Genomic DNA, 23,527 nt, shown 5'->3' with positions numbered 1-23,527 from the left:
ATACCCAATGCCGAAACCGGTTTGGCTCAGTGGATAGAGCGTCAGCCTGCAGACTGAAAGGTCCCAGGTTCGATTCTGGTCAAGGGCATGTACCTTGGTTGCGGGCACATCCCCAGTAGGAGATGTGCAGGAGGCAGCTGATCGATGTTTCTCTCTCATTGATGTTTCTAACTCTCTATCTCTCTCCCTTCCTCTCTGTAAAAAATCAATAAAATATATTTTTTAAATAAAAAAATAAATAAAAATAAAAATAAAAATATACCCAATGCATTCTCCATAACAAAGAATGCTCTCAAAAGAGAAGACTTTGCCAGCTGACCTGGGAGAATGGTGATTAGCTCTTCAGCCCTCTATAACCTTCCTTTCTCACACAGGAACACTGCTGAAGGTCATAGCCTAGGGGCTCAGGCCACTCAGAGAATGAGATTTAATTCAGATGATAGACTGCTTCCCCTCCACACCATTTTACCACCACATCAACCGGGCTCCGTATAATGATAATAGATTACAACTGAGAGAGCTGCAAGACACAAAATCTACATGAGGAGTTCATAGGGGAACTGAAAGAAAACAGGGAAGGAGGAAACAAGATGCTAGAGGAAAACTGAAATCTCTGACACCTACAGCATGGTATGAACATTAAACACTGCCCAATTCCTAGCCATATTAACATAGACTCCCACCCTAGAAGCCTGTTTACCTCAGTTCCTATTTTCTGATACATAATATCTGGCTTTCAACAAAAAATTACAAGGCGTGCTGAATAGTGCAAAAAAAACACAAAAGCATCAGAACCAGACTCCCGTATGACACAGATTTTGGAATAATCAGGTAGAAAATGCAAAATAACTATGATTAAAATGTTAAGAGCACTAATGAAAAAAGCAGACAACATGCAAGCACTGATGGATAATGTGAGCACAGAGAGGGACATTCTCTAATAAAGAATCAAAAGGGAATGCTAGCCAAACTGGTTTGGCTCAGTGGATAGAGCATTGGCCTGCAGACTGGGGGGTCCTGGGTTCGATTCCGGTCAAGGGCATGTACCTTGGTTGGGAGCAGATCCCTGGTGGGAGGTGTTCAGGGGGCAGCTGGTCGATGTTTCTCTCTCATCGATGTTTCTGGTTCTCTGTCCCTCTCCCTTCCTCTCTGTAAAAAATCAATAAAAACATATTTTTTTTAAAAAAAGAAAGTAAATGCTAGAAACCAAAAACACTATAAAAGAAATGAGGAATGTCTTTGACAGGATCATCAATAGACTTAACACCGCCAAAGAGAGAATCAGCTAGCTTAAATATGTCCATATAAACTTCCCAAACTAAAATGCAAAGAGCAAAATGAATTTGGGGAGGTGGGAGGAGGAAGGAACCAGAAGGGAAAGAAATATCCAAAAATTGGACAGTTGCAAAAGTTGTAATGTACATGTAATAGGAATACAAAAAGAAGTAAAGAGAAAGAAGCAGAAGAAATCGTTTAAAATATAATAGCTGAGAATTTTCCAAAATTAATGACAGACACCAAAGCATAGACATAGGAAGCTTAGAGAACACCAAGCAGGAAAACACCTTATCATATTGAAAATGCAGAACTATACATATATATATATATGTATATATATATGTGTATAACTTACTCATAGAGTAACAAGGATAAGAATAACATTGGACTTCTTAAATGCAAGAGAGAAGAGAGGGACATGAAATATTTTAAGTGTTGAAAGAAAATAACCCACTTACTTGGAATCCTATATTCAGAAAAATTATCATTCAAAAGTGAAATATAGCCGAAACCGGTTTGGCTCAGTGGATAGAGCGTCGGCCTGCGGACTGAAAGGTCCCAGGTTCGATTACGGTCAAGGGCATGTACCTGGGTTGCGGGCACATCCCCAGTGGGGGATGTGCAGGAGGCGGCTGGTCGATGTTTCTCTCTCATCGATGTTTCTGACTCTCTATCTCTCTCCCTTCCTCTCTGTAAAAAATCAATAAAATGTATTTTTTTTTTTAAAAAAAAAAAAAGTGAAATATAGAGAGAAACCAAGATGGCGGCATAGGTAAACACCGGAGATTGCTGCCTCTAACAACCACTTCAAAAATACAACTAAAAGACAGAACAGACATCATCCAGAACCACAGGAAGGATGGCTGAGTGGAAATTCTACAACTAGAAGGAAAGAGAAAAGCATACCGAGACTCAGAGGAGGTGCGGTGCGGAAATAAAATACAAAGGTGCAGAGGTGCATGCGGAGAGGGCTGGCGGCTGAGGACACAATTGTCTTTTTCAATCGGGAGGGAGTCTCAAGCTCTGAGCTCCAGTTCCGGGCGAGTCTCTGGGGACCAGACTCATACGGGGAGAAACTGGACTGTCTGGCATCAGTCGGAACTTGAGGGCAGCTTTCTCTGGGAGGTGCTTGCTGCGATTGCCGGGGCCTCTGAGGGCAGGACTGAGAGCAGCCATACTGCTCGCTTCGCCTGCCCTGTTGATCCCCTGGGACCCTGCACCGCCCAAGCTGTGCAGGGAGGCTATTGCATATGAAAGACCCGGCCCTTTGTAATCTGAAAATTACTTAAGAAACTGCAGCTGCCCCAAGGCCCCAGGGCAACTTGCATTGCTTTACAGCTGGCTTCTGCTGGGTAGCCTCAGGCAGAGGCTAGATTAGCACCTCCTTAGATCCAAGAGCCAGTGTACCCAGTGGTCAGAGTGGGACCATCCAATTACAACTCAGATCCATAAGGGACACACTCAGGGGGCAGACTCAGTGAGCACCAAAGCCCCACTGAAGCAAGTTTTGCCCCATAAGGGTGTCTTCAGAACAGAAGTTCTCCCACCATAGATACAGCTGATTCTCATAGCCAATTGGCCTGGAGGTCAATTCCTCCCAGTGTCACCTACCACAATCAAGGCTTAACTACAACAAGACAGTGCACAAAGCCCACACGGGGGTGCACCAAGAGTGTCCACCTCAGGTAATTGGGGAGGCTGAGCCACTGGGTCCTAAAGGACACTTAGCACAGAAAGCCACTCTATCGACACAGCGAAGCATAAAAAAGTGCAGAGACAAAGAAACAGGACACAAATGACAGAAATGGAGGAAAGCAAACTACTGGATATAGAGTTCAAAACCACACTTTTAAGGTTTTTCAAGAATTTTCTAGAAACTGCCGATAAACTTAATGAGACCCTCAAGAAATCTAGTGAGACCCTCGATGTTATGATAAAGGACCAACTAGAAATTAAGCATACACTGACTGAAATAAAGAATATTATACAGACTCCCAACAGCAGACCAGAGGATCACAAGAATCAAATCAACGATTTGAAATACGAAGAAGCAAAAAACACCCAACCAGAAAAGCAAAATGAAAAAAGAATCCGAAAATACGAAGATAGTGTAAGGAGCCTCTGGGACAGCTTCAAGCATACTAACATCTGAATTATAGGGGTGCCAGAAGAAGGGAGAGAGCAAGATATTGAAAACCTATTTGAAAAAATAATGACAGAAAACTTCCCGTCCCTGGTGAAAGAAATAGACTTACAAGTCTAGGAAGCGCAGAGAACCCCAAACAAAAGGAATCCAAAGAGGACCACACCAAGACACATCATAATTAAAATGCCAAGCGCAAAAGACAAAGAGAGAATCCTAAAAGCAGCAAGAGAAAGCCAGTCAATTACCTACAAGGGAGTACCCATACGACTGTCAGCTGATTTCTCAACAGAAACTTTGCAGGCCCGAAGGGAGTGACAAGAAATATTCAGTGATGAATACCAAGAACCTACAACCAAGATTACTTTATCCAGCAAAGCTATCATTCAGAATTGAACGTCAGATAAAGAGCTTCACAGATAAGGAAAAGCTAAAGGAGTTCATCACCACTAAACCAGCATTATATGAAATGCTGAAAGGTATCTTTTAAGAAGAGGAAGAAGGAGAAAAAGGTAAAGATACAAATTATGAACAACAAATACACATCCATCAACAAGTGAATCTAAAAATCAAGTGAATAAATAATCTGATGAACAGAATAAACCGATGATTATAATAGAATCAAAGGCATAGAAAGGGAGTTGACTGACTATTCTTGGGGAGAAAAAGGGTGTGGGGGATGCGGGAAGAGACTGGACAAAAATCATGCACCTATGAATGAGGACAGTGGTGGGGGGTGAGGGCGGAGGGTGGGAGGGGAACCAGGTGGAGGGGAGCTATGGGGGGAAAAAAGAGGAACAACTGTAATAATCTGAACAATAAAGATTTAATTTAAAAAAAATAATAAAAGAAACAACAACAACAACAACAAAGTGAAGTATAAATACTTTCTCAAACAAAACTGAGGGACTATGTCACCAACAGACCCTCCTTGCAAAATACTAGAAAGTTGTCAGAGAGAAGGAAAAGGATATGGGTCAGAAACTAGAATCAGAGAAGACATAAATGAAGGTAAATTAAAATCTTTCCTTATGCTTAATTGATCTAATACATAATTGTTGATTTAAAATAATAGCAACAATGCATTGGTGATTATAGCATATGGGTAAGTGAATGACAGAATGTTTTAAGAGATGGGAAGGGAGAACTGGAAATAAAATATCTGTACCACTGATAACAATGATGCAGTACAGTGTTCTTTCAACTTAGGTTAGTTGTGAAAGTACATTGCAATCACTAAAAAAATTTGAAAGAAGTATAACTGAGCCGGGCTGGTGTGCTAAATGGCTAGAGCACTGGTCCATGCACCTAAGGGTCACAGGTCCTATTTCCAGCCAATGAATGGCAGGTACCTTGGTTACAGGTTTAGCCCCTGGCCCCAGTCTGGGTGCATGGGAGAGGCAACCAATCAATATCTTCCTCACATCCATGTCTCTCTCTGCCTCTCTCTCCCACCTTCCCCTCTCCATCCCTTCCACTCTCAAAAATCAAAACAAACCAAAAAAAAAAATCAATGGGAAAAAATATCCTCAGGAGAATATTAGCAACAACAATAACAAAAGTAAAGGGATTTATATACCATACTAACGCTAATCTAAAGAAAACTGGAATAACTCTATGAATTTCAAAGTAGCCTTTAGAACAAGAAAAATTATCAGGGATATTAGGTCAAAACTAAGGCTATCTGAATAAACTGTGGACATTAATTAATAAAAATGTATCAATATTGGTTCATTAATTTTAACCAATATACCATACTAATGCAAGAGGTTAATAATAGAGAAAGCAGTATGTGCACAGGCAGGAGTCATAAAGAAACTACTATCTTTGCAATATTTTCTGTAAATCTAAAACTGTTCTAAAAAATAAAGTCTATTACTTCTTAAAAAATTTTTTAGGCTTTCTGTCAGTTGCGGAGGAAATAATTACTAATATGCTTTCCCATCCCCCTAATTAATATGTACAAAACATTCAAAGTCTTAAGTACAATTTTGAAGGGCTCATAGACATTGTCCTGGTTATAGGCTGCATTGTGGCCCCACCCCCAAATTCATGTTGAAGCCCTAAGCCCATTCTCTTAGACTGTGACTTTATTTGGAGATAGGGTCTTTTTTTAAACTAGGACCCGTTGGTATGCAGGCCGACGCTCTATCCACTGAGCCAAACCGGCTAGGGCTGGAGACAGGGTCCTTATAGAGGTACTATTGCATCTATTTAGAGAAAAGGACACTGAGGTTCAGCCTGGTTAATAATTCGCTCTAAGTTGTCCAGACATAAACCCGTGTCTATCCAACTCCAAGGCCCGTGCCCAAACTTCTCTACTTGGCGGGGCCACATCTCTACCCCCAGCCCCATCACCATGGGAACCACAGGACACTGCCTCAGGCACTCACCCAAAACCTTTAGAAAGACTGTTGCCTGGACCTCATAGGGGGTGACCACCACCTTACATCGGTACTCTCCTGCGTCCGACAGCTGGACTCCAGGAAGGTGCAGTGAGGCGTCCCCTTTCTCTAGCGCCTCTCGAGACACGCTGGCTCCGGGTCTGGATACCTCTTTAGGATTAGGGTCTCCATACATTTCAAACACCTTTTGCTCATACGCCTGATGCTTCCGATACCAGGTAACACCCATAATCGTGATGTTCAGGGGTGTGGAACCAGGGACGTCACAGGGGATGGTGGCATTGTCATTCAGCAACACAGTCTGATTCTTGCCTTCCATCTCCACTATCAAATCTGTGGAAAGAAGAAAATTCAGTTATGGGAGAACCTTGAAAAAAACTTAGGCCTTGTACTCTCAGACTTTACCTTGTAAATAAAAACAAATTCCTTGTCCAGTAGGGGGCGTGCAGCAGGCAGCCGATCAATGAGCCTCTCGTCATTAATATTTCTTTCTCCCTCTCCCTTCCTGTCTGAAATCAATAAAAAAGATATATCTTTATAAAAAGAGCTTACTATGTAGCAGCACTCTGCCTGTCCCTTTATAAAAAAACAAAACACAATGCCGAAACCGGTTTGGCTCGGTGGATAGAGCATCGGCCTGTGGACTGAAAGGTCCCAGGTTTGATTCCGATCAAGGGCGTGTACCTTGGTTGCGGGCACATCCCCAGTAGGAGATGTGCAGGAGGCAGCTGATCGATGTTTCTAACTCTCTGTCTCTCTCTTCCTTCCTCTCTGTAAAAAATCAATAAAATATATATTTTTTTAAAAAAAGAACTTATTAAAAAACAAAACACAAAAACAAATTCCTTTGGGGCGGGGGGGGGGGGGGGGGGGGCTATCTCAGGTACAGAGGCCCTGAGTTCATGGCCCCTCTTTAATCCGCATAAGATCCTCCAACTTTGTTCTTCCTTTTCAATATTGTTTTGATTATTCTGGTGTCTTGCAATTTCTTAGAAATTTTCAAATCCGTTTAATTGATTCCTACAATTCCACAAAGGAAAGCTTAGAGTTGGGGACTGTTAAGGTACAGGTGGCCGAGGACCTAGGGCGGGGCCCCCGAAAGGCCAGGGGGAGCCTGCCTAGCGCCACCCCACCACCCCACGTCACCTCTCCCCACCTCACCCCACCTCACCCACGCCCACCTCACCCCACCCCCACGTCACCCCCACCTCACTCGACCCCACCCCCCGCCACCTTACCTGTGGTGGGCACCCAGCACCACAGAACCAGGAGCGGCCACAGAAAGCCACTCGGGAAGCCTGCCACCGCCGCCGCCTCCTCCGCGACAGCCATGCCCGCCGGGACCAGCGAGCCCATCCCGGGTCCGCCTGAAGCCGTAGCCGAGTTTCCGAGTTTCCGTCTGGAAAGAGGAGTCCTGGGTCGGAAAGCGCAGTCGGCAAAACCGCCTCGCAGGGCCGTCACTTGCTTGGTACTAGATGGCCTCCCTGCGCCTTCTAACCCTTCTGCCCCTTCTTCAGCCCGATTTACCCTAAGACGGCTGGGCGAGCCACTGCCCCGGGCAGCCTCGGTTCTCAGCCCCGGAACCTTGCGGGTCCCTGCGAGTGATCCTGCTCCACCGGCAGCCTCAAGGGGTCAGCCTCCAATTCCCCACGCTCCGCTATTCCGGAACCTTCACGGAGTGATGGAGGCAGAAGGGGTGGCAGTGGCAGTGGCAGTGGAAGCGGCGCCTCCCAGTCAGGACTCCTCGCGACCTTCAGGGAGCGAAGCCGGGAGTCGCCTTGACCCTGAAGCGCCGGCCCCGCCCCCTTCCGCCTCCAGCACGCGCGGGAGGGTGCGGGAGAGGCTCTGGGTGATGCCCAGCAAACCTCTCCAATGGGCAGGGACTTGTGACCGCGTAGCCCTGGCTGCCGTGAAGTTAGGGACGGTAAATAGATTTTGTCTAAAATACAAAACGCAAAAGGAAATGTCTGAGGTCAGGTTTCACATCGCAGATAACTTAGACAACTAAGTTCTGCAGGCAAATTGCAATGTAACTAGACTCGCAGTGATGGCCAACCTTTTGAGCTCGGTGTGTCAGCATTTTGAAAAACCCTCACTTAACTCTGGTGCTGTGTCACATATAGAAATTTTTTGATATTTTCAACCATAGTAAAACAAAGATTTATATGTTTGATATTTATTTTATATATTTAAATGCCATTTAACAAAGAAAAATTAACCAAAAAAATGAGTTTGCATGTCACCTCTGACACACGTGTAATAGGTTCGCCATCACTGATTACTAGAGAGTACCCGGTGGTCCAGCAGTTGGAGTCCACAGCGGCGGTGGTGGGCGCTCCCCGCCCTGGTTCCTCAGCACTCTCGCCGACTGGAGCCCACGCAGAAAGGTCATTTCCCTACAGTTTTCACCAAGGCAGGCAGGTTTTGTAGACATGAGACGTGCCCTAGCCAGTTTAGCTCAGTGTATAGAGTGCAGGCTGCGGACCTAAGAGTTCAGGGTTCAATTCCAGTCAAGGGCTCCCGCTGGGTTGTGGGCTTGATTCCCAGTAGGGGGTGTGCAGGAGGTAGCTGATCAATGATTCTCTCTCCTCATTGATGTTTCTGCGCCTCCCTTCCTCTCCGAAATCAATAAAAATGTTTTTTAAAAAGACTACAAAATCATTACAAAGACATTTACACTCCCCTCACCCCGAATATGTAAAAAAGGCAATATAGAGATATGTCAAGCAGTTAATAAAACTAGAATGTTGTTTTTCTGGACTTTGAAATATCTGTGCTAATTGTCAAGTTATAAAATTTGTAATTTGTGATTTGTTATTCTAAATAAATATTCACATATGTAAAATATACTAGGTGTACCAGTTAATAATGCGGATTTTTTTCAATACATGGAGTTACACATATGTTGATATAAATGCGATTTGATATGTATGCTATTTTGTTGTATTGACAGCAAGCTTCAAAACTTCATATGTCAAATTTGCTGAAGGTGTTAACATCATAGATATTTTTACACTTAAAATTGTTGAATTCCGTGCCAAAAAAAAAAAAAAAAGAGCATTTGCAGGAAGTTTTAATTCATTACTTTATTTTGAAAAAAAAGTTATTGTATATATCAGGAAGCTTATGGCGAACATGCTCCATCTCAAGATACTTGTGAATGCTGGTTTAAACGCTTTAAAAGTGATAATTTCAATGTGAAAGACAAAGAACGTCCAGGTCTACTGAAAAACTTTGAAGACCAACAATTACAAGCATTATTGGATGAAGATGTGTGTCAAACTCAAAAACAACTTGCAGAAAGAATAAACGTTGCTCAGAAAACAATTTCTGATCATTTACAAGCAATGGGAAAGATTTTAAAGAAAGGAAAATGGGTCCCATGTCAACTGAACAAAAGACAAATGGAAAACTAAAAAATCATCAGTAAAATGTTGCTTCAACGGCATGAAAAAAAGTCTTTTTTGCATCAAATTATGACTGGCGATAAAAAGTGGATTTGTTTTAAGAATCCCAAATGCACAAAATCATGGGTTGATCCAGGTCAACCATCAACATCGACTGCAAGGCCAAATCCCATCAGAAAGAAGACAATGCTCTGCGTTTGGTGGGATCAGGAAGGTGTGGTGTATTATGAGCTTCTAAAACCACACGAAACCATTACTGATGGCTACCGACAACAAATAATCAATTTGAACCATGCTTTGATAGTGAAATGACCAGAATGCACCAGAAGACACAGATAAGTAATTTTGCTTCATGATAATGCACCATCACACACTTCAAAACCAGTTAAAGACACGTTAAGAGATCTTGCCTGGGAAGTATTAACCCACCAGTTGTATTCACCAGACCTTGCTCCTTCAGATTACCACTTGTTTGGATCGATGGCACATGCACTTTCTGAGCAGCACTTCAAAATGTACGAAGAAGTGAAAATTTGGGTCTCTGAATGGTTTGCCACAAAACAAGAAAAGTTCTATTGGGACGGAATCCACAAATTACCTGAAAGATGGGAGAAATGTGTAGCTAGCAATGGACATTACTTTGAATGAAGCAGTTTGGATGTTTCTCTTGAAATTATCATGTTTTCTTTGATTACAAAATCCCCCATTGTTAACTGGTACATCTAAGATATATATATAACTAGAAACTACCATTGTTGTTCTTAACTGTGTTGACAATTATCTTATTGCTGAATTGTACAGGATAAATTTTCTTTGGCAACTTTTTATACTACCAATTAACACAAATGGGCATTTAGACAACTATAAAAAAGGTTTGGGTTAACTCAGTATTTAAAAAATTTCAAAACTTCATTATAATTATTTAAATGTAATTTCTTATAGATGCTAAAATAGGAAAGTCTCCAAACATACCTAATGTCAATATAATAGACAACAAAAAAATTGCTAACTAATCACTACTAAAAGCTTTACAATTGTATGTACAAGTGTATAATTCAACTGAAACATCAGTAAAAATATTACAATATTAATTCCAATTCTCTTATCAGACTTCCTGTGATAAAGCATAAAAGTTAAATGTAGAAACTAACATCTGGGTATCTGTCAATTTTTCTGGAAGGCTATTTCAAAGTGGCCTAAATTAGCCAGAATATAATGTGAATTCTTATCACAATGCCACATAACCTTAATGTATATTGATAACTTAGTAGTTTTAATTCTGTTCTATGGAATAAGCTTATTTTGGAGACTTGGCACAATATTACCAATAAATTTAACAAAAAGCTCAAGTCCAGGTATATAACTAAAAAGTCTTTTCTATATATTACAAAACCATCAACTTTAATATAAATGGCTTCTACTAATTACTACCACTCAAAATTCACACAAAGTAAAGTGAAACGGGTAGCAGAAAGTGCTGGCACATTTATAGTGCAGAGACAATGATAGAATTTAGCCAGCAAAAATTCAAATAGGCATATAGGTAAACATTCGAATGCAAACTTTCGTGAGTAAGACACAGAAAATGATTCATTTGATACTTTTTTGTACGGCTTGTATATAATTCAAAACAAGTAAAACTGAAAATTTCCTATGTAAAAGCCACAATAAAGTCAAATAAAATATCAAATACTAGTCTTACAAACTGGTCTTGGACTTTCTGAGCCTCTGACTTTCAAGGCCTAACACGCATTCTCCACTTTGGCCACGCTCTGTCTCAAGGTATACAGCTTCTTAGAAACCTGGTAAGGTCCAGTATTGCCAATGAATGAAAACCCAGCATAAACCTGGCATAAGAACTGGCTCACTTCAAAGGGGGTATCAATGTCCCCATTGCCCACAATGTTCACACACATCAGCATCAACTCACCAGTTAGATCAGCCACTCCCAGGAGGTAATCAACAGGGGTGATTTTCAGTCTCCAAGTACCAAACTCTCTATCGTGAGCATTGAGCATCAGAAGAGGGCTTCTATCCTCCAGTCTCAGATGATGAGTTGTCCCTCCTCTTGTTTTGAGATTAAGTCTTTCAAATGACCTTGACCTCTCCTCCCACCTCTTCCAGGACCTTGTCTCATAAGGGGCATGCCCTTGGGCAAGTTATTTCATCTCTCTAAACCTTAGTTTCCTCATGGTCTTAATTTCTTTCCCATTGTCTTCTGTTGTAAATACCAGTTGTTATTAATTTCATCCATACTGATAAGTGATCGTGTTTTAATAAAGTGTTGAAAAGAGACGGCCTCCACATATTCCTGAATTCCTGTGGTAGGTCCTGTGGTAATGGCTCTATGGAATTAATGCATCTCTTCTCCAGAGAGCTCCTGGGCCACCTGCAGTATCTTTTGTCTGACACCATCTAATTTAATTTCTGGCTCAGTCAATATTTTCTCCATATCAGAAGCACTTGTAATCCTATGGAGCAGAAAAATTATCCTTTACTTTCTACAGTTACATCCCAACTAAGTTTCACAAGTCTCTCATATTTGTCATGTCTTACATCAAGTTCCTGCTGAAATGATTTGAAGGCCACCATCACAGGTGACGATGCATTAACATCCTACCCTTCTCTCCTCTGGTTGTGGGGAAAATTGTCATGCTTCCATTTCCAGAACCCTCCCAATCCTTCTTTGTTGCTCATGTCATCACAGCCTACAGTGAGTTGTGTAGAGACAGACGTCTTGGACCTGGTGGAGTGCATTAGGCGGCGGGGGTGCGGGAGGAGGTTGGAGGGGGACAAGCCTGCCAGGGCCCTTTGACAAGTCCCAGGAGCGGAGCTGGAAGCTGCTCCCGGCTTGTGCATAGCCTTCTTGAGTCCAGGTGATTTTGAGAGTATTTTTATTAACGCTGGGGACAGTGGAACAAAGGAAGGAGTCAGGGTAGTAGAAGCAACAGGAGAGAGCCTAGGCCAGGGGTGGGCAAACTTTTTGACTCAAGGGCCACAATGGGTTCTTAAACTGGACCGGAGGGCCGGAACAAAAGCATGGATGGAGTGTTTGTGTGAACTAATATAAATTCAAAGTAAACATCATTACATAAAAGGGTACGGTCTTTTTTTCAATAGTTTTATTCATTTCAAACGGGCTGGATCCGGCCCGCGGGCCGTAGTTTGCCCACGGCTGGCCTAGGCAATGCTCTGCTTTGACTCTCTGGAAAGATTATAGGAAAGAAGTGAGCCAACATGGGACTGCTTAGCTCACTGGAGAGTCAGAGAAAAGGGGCATTGGATACAGGTTCTGGGGGTCAGCCTGGAAGGAGCTGCTGCTGCCTGCTGCTCCTCTGGTTGCAAGTCTCTGTGGGAACCCACAGAGATTAGGAGAAAGAAAGGCTCCAAGACTATGACTCTGAAAAGTTATTGCTTTGTAAACAATCCATTCTTTCAATATTGTCAAATTTGTATTTTTGCCCTCAAAATTTATGACAGATATTACATATTGTTCTGATTTTACATTTAATATAATTAACAAGGAACCTATACAAATGACCTTAGTAACAATATTTCCACAAATATTGCACTGAATTTTCACAACACATATTTGATAAACAAATTAAAATATAATGAACTTATATAAAGTCTCTGTGTCTTTCTGATTATCAATTAAAATCCAATTATTTCTTTATAGTTTAAAAAACAGTCCAACTATCTAAATAAGCCAAGAAAAATTAGGTACACATAAGACTAATAAAATTTCTTTCCAAAATTTAAAATTAACTGCCCTCCCTTGACAGCCTGATTGCCCCTAACTGCCTCTACCTTGGCCCCGCCATCATGGCTTTCTCTGGAAGGATGTCCGGAAGATGTCCAGTCTAATTAGCATATTACCCTTTTATTAATATAGATAATTTGCTGGAAACTAAGAGGTATGTCTACATTAATATCCATCCATTATTTATTCATGCACATAAAAGCATTTTAAGAAATTTCTTTAAGTTCTCCTCCAATTACCTTTTGATTGAACCACAGTCCACCATCTAAAAGAGATTATCCTGGGAAAACCTGTCTTATCACAATTTCTGGGCATAGATACAGTAATAAATAAAAAGATATTCCAGACCTTTTTTAAATGTTTCCTACAATTTTAACCATAAAGATAGGAATTCTTCTCCATCCCTGACAAACCATAGCATTAGTCTGTTGAGTGATTTTTGTGGGTGTTTTAAAGCTGAATATAAGCAGAACATTTCTAGATTGCTATACTTAATTTGGGGATCCATGGTTTAAAAAAATAATCTGAAGTATATTTGGAGGAATATCCAATAATTAGTTAAAACCTTGTAAAATGAAAACAAAGAGTTTAAAAGGTATTAATATTAAGAGAAACAATGTAAAATTATGAGGTGTTACAGTGGATTAGTTCACTTGAAAAGTTGAAACATGCATTCCTGTATACAGAGGTAGGAAAGTTAAACACTATTATTTCCCAGCCTCCCTTGCAGCTAGGATTCCAGGTATGATTGGTCCAGCAATCAGATGCACTCACTTGAGACTTTCACTTGGAGCCGAGTTGGCCAACACGAAGTGTGGCAGCAGTGGTGTGATTCTGGAGCTGGCAACTGTTCATGTCTTTCTAATCCAGCAGGCAGCTTCCCAAAGTGGCAGGCAGCTTCTTGATTATTCCAAAAGCAGCAGCTTCTTTGGCAGCCCTCTCTTGTGATGTAGTTCCTAGAAGCTCAGCCTAGGTTCTGTTTCTTCAGCCCTCTCAAAAATTCTGTGAGCTATCCATTTCCCATAATCAATCCCATTCGGTTTAATAGCTAAAGAAGATTCTATGACCTACAGCCATGAATCTTGACCTATACAGAATCTGATAGCTAGAAGTAAGGTGCAGCAAGTAAAAGGATCTTAAATATGAAGTGGGCTGAGTTGAGGAGGTAGGGCTTTAAGCCATGAGCCCTCATGCCAACTGAAGTAAGGGTATCAAAGAAAGTGTGGTAGAACTTCAGAATGCTAGCATGTGGGGCTGCCTCTGCCTCTTTCAGCAAAATCCTACAAGACAAATACCACTCGGGATAAGGTTTACAAGTCTACAGAGATGGAAAGGTATACATAGCTTTGCTTAGGGATATGTTCTGTCTAAAAAACCAAAAAATATTGACAAAACTCCCAAATTTGGAGCCTTGAAGAATGGAAAAAGTCAACTACTACCACACTCCATAAGTAAAGGTTCTGAGAAAGCTGTTGAAATGTCCTTAACCTTTTTCAAGAACCTTCCCTTAAGAATTTTCTGCCAAGTAATGGGAGCCATCCTGAGGAAAAAGGTCAGATAAATGCCATTGTGAACCCATCCAAGCCATTCATTTAAGACCCCAGGGGGAAGAAAGAACACAGAAACCAGCAAGGGAAGATGGGTTCTCTGACAAAAACTATGCCTTGACAAGATCTTTCTTGTTACTCATGATAATTATTGAAGAAAACAGACCAGAAAATTACTTAAGTTTTTAGGGAATTGTTTTGTCAAACAAACAAACAAATCCTAAATAAATAAAAACCCTAAACCTGGCCTGCTATAGCCTGTAACTATCTAAACAATCCCTGAGCCCCTAAACCCAAAATAATAGGAAACGAAGTGCTAAGACTATCCAGCCTCCAAGAAGTGCATCCTTTCTGATATGTACCTAGAGTAACGGACAATAAAGACTTCCCAGAGGGCAACACCAAGAGCCCCTGGGGACATTAGACAAGGGAGTTACTCCCAGGAAGGTGAATCAGTGGTTGCCTGATGGGAAAACCAAAGAATATATTTATGGACAGAGCAGAGAGACCTTGCTATGGATCAGCAACTGCTAGTTTCCCATTTACCCCTGTTTCAAAAAGATTGATTTTATGTAGTTATCCTGTACCTATCCCACCTTTATGCATATGTTGCCCATGGGGCAGACACCTTGACTTTTAGTTTCTGGGTGGCCAAAGATATCATGGTCTTTGAGCAATATGCAATAATAGGTGAGATTTTGATGGTTTTCTTTTGAGGTGGGTGTTTTCTATGTTTAGAAGAGTGTACATAGATATTTAGGTAGCGAATAAGGCTGTCTGGAATAAAATTAAAACTTGCTTACCAGCCCGGCCAGTGTGGCTCCGTAGTTGAACATCGACCTATGAACCAGAAGGTCAATTTTTGATTCCGTGTTGGGCACATGCCCAGGTTGCGGGCTCAATCCCCAGTGGGGGACATGCAGGAGGCAATCAATGATTCTCTTTCATCATTGATGTTTCTAGCTCTCTACCTCTCCCTTCTTCTCTGAAATCAATAAAAATATATATATTTTTAAAAAGTTGCCTAACAAACATTACCTCTTCCCACCTCCTTAATTAAAGTGTCCTAATATTTATTTGTTTTTTTGTTTTGGTTAATCATCACCCAAGGATAGTTTTCCATTGATTTTAGGGAGAGAGGGAAAGACAAATGGAAACATCAATGTGAGAGAAACACATCAATTGGTTGCCTCTTGTAGGAGCCCTGACCAGGGCCCAGGTCATGGAGGAGCCTGCAACCAAGGTACGTGCCCTTGACTAGAATTGAACCCGGGACCTTTTGGTCTACAGGCTGACACTCTATCCACTGAGCCAAACCAGCTAGGACAAGTATCCTAACATTTAGCTGGTCACATTGCCACAAAGATGTCTCAGTTTCCCTAGCAGCTTTATGGCCAGGTAACTCAGTTTTGGCCAATGAGATATAAGTTGAAATGTTGTGTGGTTCTCCAGGAAAACTGCTTCAAGGAAGCTGAGAAAGTTCCTCAAGTGGCAAAAGATCCTTTTCTTGCCCTTCCCAGCTGCCTCCAGAAGCAATCTTGGAAAGTAAGGATGAAGCAACTTGAGGATAAAAGCAATGTACTGAGGATAGGAGAGCAGAAAGATAGGAACCTGGACACCACCTGCCTACAGATTTATACAAAAAGGAAAAACTCCTATTTAGTTTAAATCACTGTTTTCTTTGGTTTTTGGTTATATATAGCAAATCTGATCTGAAATAGATAGAGTATAAAACAAAAGTATGAATGAAAAATGACCTCAAGTAGTAGCAAAAACTATTTAGCAGAAGAATTTCTAGCAGTTAAGGGTTCTGAAAGTAGGAAGAAATTACCAAGAAACAGGGAATACATGGTCTTCTCAGAAGAATTGTGAATATCAAAGAGACTTTTATTGAGAGAGGGGATGATAAGCACCCATAAGCCGAAACCGGTTTGGCTCAGTGGATAGAACATTGGCCTGCGGACTGAGGGGTCCCAGGTTTGATTCCGGTCAGGGGCATGTACCTGGGTTGCGGGCACATCCCTGGTGGGAGGTGTGCAGGAGGCAGCTGATCGATGTTTCTCTCTCATCGATGTTTCTAACTCTCTCTCTCCTTTCCTCTCTGTAAAAAATCAATAAAATATATTTTTTAAAAAAGAATATCTATCTTCATGAGTAAGTGAGAACAATTTATTTATAAAGTAACAAACAGAGCTTTCTCACTTATGTGGTTCCTGAGAGTTTCATTAAATTATGGCCTAAGGCAGCGGTCCTCAACCTGTGGGTCGCAATCCCTTTGGTGAACGAACCACCCTTTCACAGGGGTCGCTTAAGACCATCCTGCATATCAGATATTTACATTATGATACATAAGAGTAGCAACATTACAGTTATGAAGTAGCAACGAAAATAATTTTCTGGTTGGGTCACAACATGAGAAACTGTATTTAAAGGGCCAGAAGGTTGAGAACCACTGGCCTAAGGCTATTTGATTAAATCACTAAAGAAGACCAAAGTAAAAAGAGGGGAGGTATGAAAGTGAGAGCAGATATTGAGGTTTTATTCCTAGTTCTGGTGGACTTCCATCTTTAAATATCGGTGTCAAAAAAAAAGTGTTCTTATTTAAAAAGTATCTTCCTTTATTCCATTTATGTCTTAAAATATTTGAGTAGAGAAAAAGGAAGGGAAGTAAAAAAATGACACAGATATTGATTTTACAGTTTTCTTCCAAGTTCTGGTGGACTTCAGACTTCAAATGACTGTTTAAAGAAAAAATATATACTCTCATTTTAAAGGAATCTCCTTTTATATGTAATATTTATTTTTTAAATACACTTATATAATCATAGATTACAATTAAAAGCATATGTTTGACACAGATGAAATTCAGGATCTCAGAAACACACACAGTGAATCATTTATTATACTTCAAAAAGATACTATGGCAGATGCTGAAAACCTAAGTGAAATCTGGGTGTTTGACCTCTTGTCTTCACATTTTGGGCAATGAGGCAGCATGCTGGCTTTTTGGGGGGTGTGTTTGTATAAAGAATAAGGGCCTGCTACATAAATCTTCCATATAAAATGGATCAGACAAGCCAAAGTATGCGCATCAATACTGCACAACCTTTAGTTCAGCACAGCTTAGAAAACTGAACGATACATTTCAAAAGACCACGTACCCACATGGGGTTACCATAGCAGAACTTTCTTCAGCTATTCTACTTGTTGGATCAGTAATAAAGACTTGGCTCAAGAGCCAACACAGTAGCCCTGGCTGGTTTGGCTCAGCGGATACAGCACTGGACTTCGGACTGAAGGGTCCCAGGTTCGACTCTGGTCAAGGGCAAATGCCCAGATTGCGTGCTAGGGAGAGCCGGAGGCAGCCTATCAATGATTTTCTCCCATCATTGATGTTTCTATCTCTCCCGCTCCCTTCCTCTCTGAAATCAATGAAATATATTTGAAAACAAAACAGCAGAGCAAAAAGGAAGAAGCAGTAGCTACAAATTTGCCAAGTATGGCAAGCACAGAACCAAATAATTTCAGTGAAGGAGGCAGAAACTCCCTTACCCATTAGTTCACAAACACCATGAGTGCCAGCATTGTGAATGCCTGTGACCAGGAACCACCTAAGACTTCTGGTATCGAGCACTCTGGAGGGGCTGGTGCCTGTGTTTCTCTGGCAGTGGTACAAGAGCTGGGACCTCCTAGTCCACAATCTTGCTGACATCATGCTCTTAAATGTTTAAACCAGCGGTTCTCAACCTGTGGGTCGCGACCCCTTTTGGGGTAGAACGACCCTTTCACAGGGGTCGCCTAAATACATCCTGCATATCAGATATTTACATTATGATTCATAACAGTAGCAACATTACAGTTATGAAGCAGCAACGAAAATAATTTTATGGTTGGGGGTCACCACAACATGAGGAACTGTATTAAAGGGTCGCGGCATTAAGAAGGTTGAGAACCATTGGTTTAAACAGACCAGTTTTTTATCTTTTTCTATAAGAAGAAATCCCTCTACCTTTTATCATTGTCTGAAAGGTCGATCCTCTTAGTCTCCTGAGTCAAGGACAGTCATCAGTGCCCAGTATATGAACGCCCACACTCCCGATGGTTAGATGTAAATAAAATGACAATGATGGGGATTGAACAAAGGTTTTAATAGTGCTACCCAAGGTGGTGCATGCCAAAAGAACCCCCTATTGACTCCCCAGGATTAAAGGGCCCCAAACAAGTCTTCTTTATTTACCCTGGTTTGGAACATTTTGAAAGCCAAGATTCAAAGATTATAATGAGAAATCTGACTTACAATTGCTTCGAGCAATGGTTAAGGAGAATAATCAAGATGAAGGCTGACATAGCCATGGACACAGCAATAGGGTAGTGAAGACCTCAAGGGGTGGGCAGGGGCTGGGAGGAAGAGGGGAGGGGGGAAATGGGAGATATCTGTAATACTATCAACAATAAAAACTATTTTAAAAAAAGATGAAAGCTGACAAAAGGACCAGAGGGTCCCTTGACTCAATCACTCATTGGGGATTCAAAGTCTTTACACCAGAGTGGGTAAAACTGTCAGGAGGTAGAGAAGAGAAATTTCTGGACTCATTGACCTGGGAGGTCCACAAACTGTGGTACCAAAATCCACTGACAAAGCGCTGGTGTGGACTACAATTAGATTGAGAGAACATGAAGGTTGTTCTCCCAAGGGAAGGATTGATGGGATAATGAGCCTAGGAATGTTTAGACAGGCTTATGCAAATAACTTGTGTCTCCTTTACCTGAATGTCTTATGGGCATGGATACTCTGGCTGGGCAATGCTTACCCTACCAAATGTTGTAAAACCAAAACTGTCAGAATGGAGGCTACAGTTAAGAAAAAAATTAAAATTAAAAACATGTTCTCTGATAATATCAATAAATGATTAGAAAAAAAGATAAATAATGTTCAAATAAATCACTTCGCAATAAATATGCCTATTAAATTATATAGCTTTTGAAATATACGGATACATAAAAACTTTATAGGCCTTCTGAAATGTAAGGTGCTGTAGTTCCACAAATATAGAGAAAATAGCAAAGATATTAATAATTTGAAATCATACTTGCAATAAATGTCAATTTTAATTTATTTCCTTAATCAAACAAATAAGCAAACCAAATTACATACATGGCTTGAACTTCGATTCTCCACCAGGCACTGATGGAGAAATTTCTTGTTGTAATTTTTTTGTTCCATCTGCTGTATGACCTGGGGAATGAAAAATAATGTTTTAAAAGGAAGTAGTACTTGATTTTCTCTGACATGTGTGACCTTTAACAAATCACAACTAACTGAAAATTATTTTCCAAAATGAAATAGTCAAATTCTAAAATTTAGATTAATATTCAGCAAAGCAGTTTTTAAAACACCAACATTTAAAATACTATAGCTAATAGTGACTGAAATATTACTACAACACAGGCTTTTAGCAAAGCTCCTAAAATCTTTTTAATGCCACAATCCTTTCACAAAATAAAACCTGATGATATTCCAGCTTCTGAGCCTCAAGTTGGCCATGCTGACGCTGTATGCTTTCTTCTTTTCTTCTTTTAAAAATATATTTTATTGATTCTTTACAGAGAGGAAGGGAGAGGGATAGAGAGTTAGAAACATCGATGAGGGAGAAACATCGATCAGCCGCCTCCTGCACACTCCCCACTGGGTATGTGCCCGCAACTAAGGTACATGCCCTTGATCAGAATTGAACCTGGGACCCCTGAGTCCAAGGGCCGATGCTCTATCCACTGAGCCAAACCGGATTTGGGCTCCTTTTTTTTTTAAATAATAAATCAGGGAGAAACCAAGATGGCAGCATAGGTAAAAACCAGAAATTGCTGCCTCCCACCACTACTTCAAAAATACAACTAAAAGCCAAAACGGACATCATCCAGCACCACAGGAAGGCTAGCTAAGTGGAAATTTTACAACTAGAAGGAAAGAGAAAAGCACACTGAGACTCAGAGGAGGTGAGGAAGTTAACTCCAGAGGTACAGAGGCTCGAATGCATGGAAAGGGCTGGTAACTGAGGACACAGTTGTCTTTTTTCAGTCAGGAGGGAGTATCAAGCTCCCAGCTGCTCTGAACTCCAGTTCCAGGCAAGTCTCTGGGGACCCAGACTCAGATGGGGAGAAATTGGACTGTCTGGCAACAGTCGGAACTCCAGGGCAGCTTTCTCTCAGAGGTGCTTGGGGCAATTACCAGGACACTGAGATGCTGGGCCTCTTAGGGTAGGACTGAGGATCAGCCATAGCTGTTTGCTCGGCCCTGTTGATTCCCTGAGACCCCGCCCCACCCAAGCTGTGCACAGAGGCTTTTGCATATGAAAGGCCTAGCCCTTTGCAATCTGAAAATTACCTAACAAACTGCAGCTGGGTCAGAGAGACCCAGAACTTCCAAAAGAAGGCCCAAGGCCCCACAGCAGCTTGCATTGCTTCACAGCTGGGCCTCATCTGGGCACCTCCAAACCCCAAACAAAGAAGAGGAATCTGCAGATCTCTCCATAGCTCCTGCTGGGTAGCTTCAGGCAGAGACTAAATTAGCATCTCCCTAGAGATCCAAGAGCCAGTGTACCCAGTGGTCAGAGTGGGACCATCCAGATTACAACTCCTCAGATCCATAAGGGACACACTCAGGAGGCGTCTCCAGCACAAAAGTTCTCCCACTGATTCTCACAGCCAATTGGCCTGGAGGTCAATTCCTCCCAGTGATACCTACAACAATCAAGGCTTAACTACAAGACTGTGCACAAAGCCCACAAAGGGGTGCACCAAGAGTGTCCACCTCAGGTAATTGGGGAGGCTGAGACACTGGGTCCTATAGGACACCTAGCACAGAAAGCCACTGTATCAACACAGGGAAGCATAAAAAATGTGGAGGCAAAGAAACAGGACACAAATGACAGAAATGGATAACTATTGGATATAGAGTTCAAAACACGCTTATAAGGTTTTTCAAGAATTTTATAGACACCACCGATAAATTTAGTAAGACCCTCAATAAGTCTAGTGAGACCCTCGAGGATCTGAAAAAGGAACAACTAGAAATTAAGCATACACTGACTGAAATAAAGAATAGTATATAGAGTTCCAACAGCAGACTAGAGGATTGCAAGAATCAAGTCAAAGATTTGAAATATGAGAAAGCAAAAAACACCCAACGGGAAAAATGAAAAGAGAAAAGAATCCAAAAATATGAAGATAGTGTAAGGAGCCTCTGGGACAACTTCAAGCATACCAACACCCGAATTATGGGGGTGCCAGAAAAAGAGAGAGAGCAAGATATTGAAAACCTATTTGAAGAAATTATGATAGAAAACTTCCCCTACCTGGTGAAAGAAATAGACTTACAAGTCCAGGAAGCACAGAGAACCTCAAACAAAAGGAATCCAAAGAAGACCACACCAAGACACATCATAATTAAAATGCCAAGAGCAAAAGACAAAGAGAAAATCTTAAAAGCAGCAAGAGAAAAAAAGTCAGTTTCCTACAAGGGAGTACCCATACGACTGTCAGCTGATTTCTCAACAGAAACTATGCAGGCCAGAAGGGAGTGGCAAGAAATATTCAAAGTGATGAATACCAAGAACCTACAACCAAGATTACTTTACCTAGCAAAGCTATCATTCAGAATTGAACATCAGATAAAGAGCTTCACAGATAAGAAAAAGCTAAAGGAGTTCATCACCACCAAACCAGTATTATATGAAATGCTGAAAGGTATCCTTTAAGAAGAGGAAGAAGAAGAAAAAGGTAAAGATACAAATTATGAACAACAAATATATACCTATCAACAAGTGAATCTAAAAATCAAGTGAATAAATAATCTGATGAACAGAATAAACTGGTGAATATAATAGAATCGGGGCATAGAAAGGGAGTGGACTGACTATTCTTGGGGGGAAAGGGGTGTGGGGGTGCGGGAAGAGACTGGACAAAAATCATACAACTATGGACGAGGACATTGGGCAGGGTAAGGACAGAGGGTGGGGTGGGAACAGGGTAGAGGGGAGTTATGGGGGGGAAAAAAGAGGAACAACTGTAATAATCTGAACAATAAAGGTTTAATTTAAAAAATAAATAAATAAAACGGATCAAAGCAAAAAAATAATAAATCAGGACATCTTTTTAAAAAATATATATTTTATTGATTTTTTACAGGGAGGAAGAGAGAGGGATAGAGTTAGAAACACCGATGAGAGAGAAACATTGATCAGCTGCTTCCTGCACACCCCCCACTGGTGATGTGCCTGCAACCAAGGTACATGCCCTTGACCGGAGTTGAACCTGGGACCCCTGAGTCCGAGGACCGATGCTCTATCCACTGAGCCAAACCGGTCAGGGTTGTAGTTCTTATTTTTGTTTCTGAAGTTCACCTGCTTTTTCTTAAGTTCATTTTCTTGTAAGGAGATAAGATTTTCATATTCTTTCAGTTCTTCCTCTGTGAAAAACTGTTGCTGATCTAATGTCTAAAGAAAAACGAAGAAAGAATAATCTTAGAAATGCAACCATAAGGTCTGATTCAGCTGTCAAGTTGTATGATTAGCAAAGTACAATAGATTATAGTATTATACCTTTGGGGTAAAAAAAGAAAAGGAATTAAAAAAATATATATTTATGTACTCTGAATAAAAGGAACACCTAAAGACTAATGAGATTGTTTACCTACAGAACGAGGGAGAAACTGAGTGGAAAGGACAAAGGGAATGAAGGCAAGAAAATCATACTCCTCTGAATACACATTTTGTACAGAATTGCTTTTCTGAAACATTCAATGTGTTACACACTCAAAAAAACACCACAAATAACTAAAATCCACAAGGACAGAAAAAATCCCCCCAAATTGAATAGAAACAGAAACAAATAAATAATACTTTTATTTTAACTGAATAAAATAACTGACAGAAGGGAGAAGGGAAAAAAAGAACTAACCCAAGAAACTTCTTAACACAGTCTCTGAA

At 41.0% G+C, this 23,527-nt stretch overlaps 2 protein-coding genes and 1 pseudogene across 5 annotated transcripts in view; all 3 read right to left on the bottom strand.

The window, feature by feature from the left end:
* Nucleotides 1–5,216: 5,216 nt before the first annotated feature.
* LOC118664881 (natural cytotoxicity triggering receptor 3 ligand 1-like) lies at nucleotides 5,217–7,580 on the bottom strand. The gene is made up of 2 exons (XM_036325564.1): nucleotides 7,065–7,580; nucleotides 5,217–6,159 (listed from the first exon to the last, which is right to left on the bottom strand). Exons 1-2 carry the CDS (start codon nucleotides 7,180–7,182, stop codon nucleotides 5,636–5,638), a joined length of 642 nt encoding a protein of 213 aa, XP_036181457.1. The 5' UTR covers nucleotides 7,183–7,580; the 3' UTR covers nucleotides 5,217–5,635.
* Nucleotides 7,581–10,918: 3,338 nt separating this feature from the next.
* Nucleotides 10,919–11,930, bottom strand: LOC118665426 (annotated as a pseudogene).
* Nucleotides 11,931–17,143: 5,213 nt separating this feature from the next.
* Nucleotides 17,144–23,527, bottom strand: part of NCR3LG1 (natural killer cell cytotoxicity receptor 3 ligand 1) — a 47,359-nt gene continuing 40,975 nt past the window's right edge. For 2 of the 4 annotated variants that reach the window (XM_036325562.1, XM_036325560.1), the window contains one exon: nucleotides 22,810–23,035. The gene's annotated coding sequence lies outside the window, so the exon portion shown is untranslated. Of the gene's footprint in view, nucleotides 17,282–19,639; nucleotides 19,780–22,809; nucleotides 23,036–23,527 lie in introns of those variants that run through there. The other 2 variants (XR_004970442.1, XM_036325561.1) reach the window with 2 other exon arrangements.

Source organism: Myotis myotis, unplaced genomic scaffold (assembly GCF_014108235.1).
Source record: "Myotis myotis isolate mMyoMyo1 unplaced genomic scaffold, mMyoMyo1.p scaffold_m19_p_10, whole genome shotgun sequence".
Lineage (NCBI taxonomy): Eukaryota > Metazoa > Chordata > Mammalia > Chiroptera > Vespertilionidae > Myotis > Myotis myotis.
Note: the sequence above shows the minus strand (reverse complement) of the source record. Positions and strands in the feature narration are given on the sequence as shown.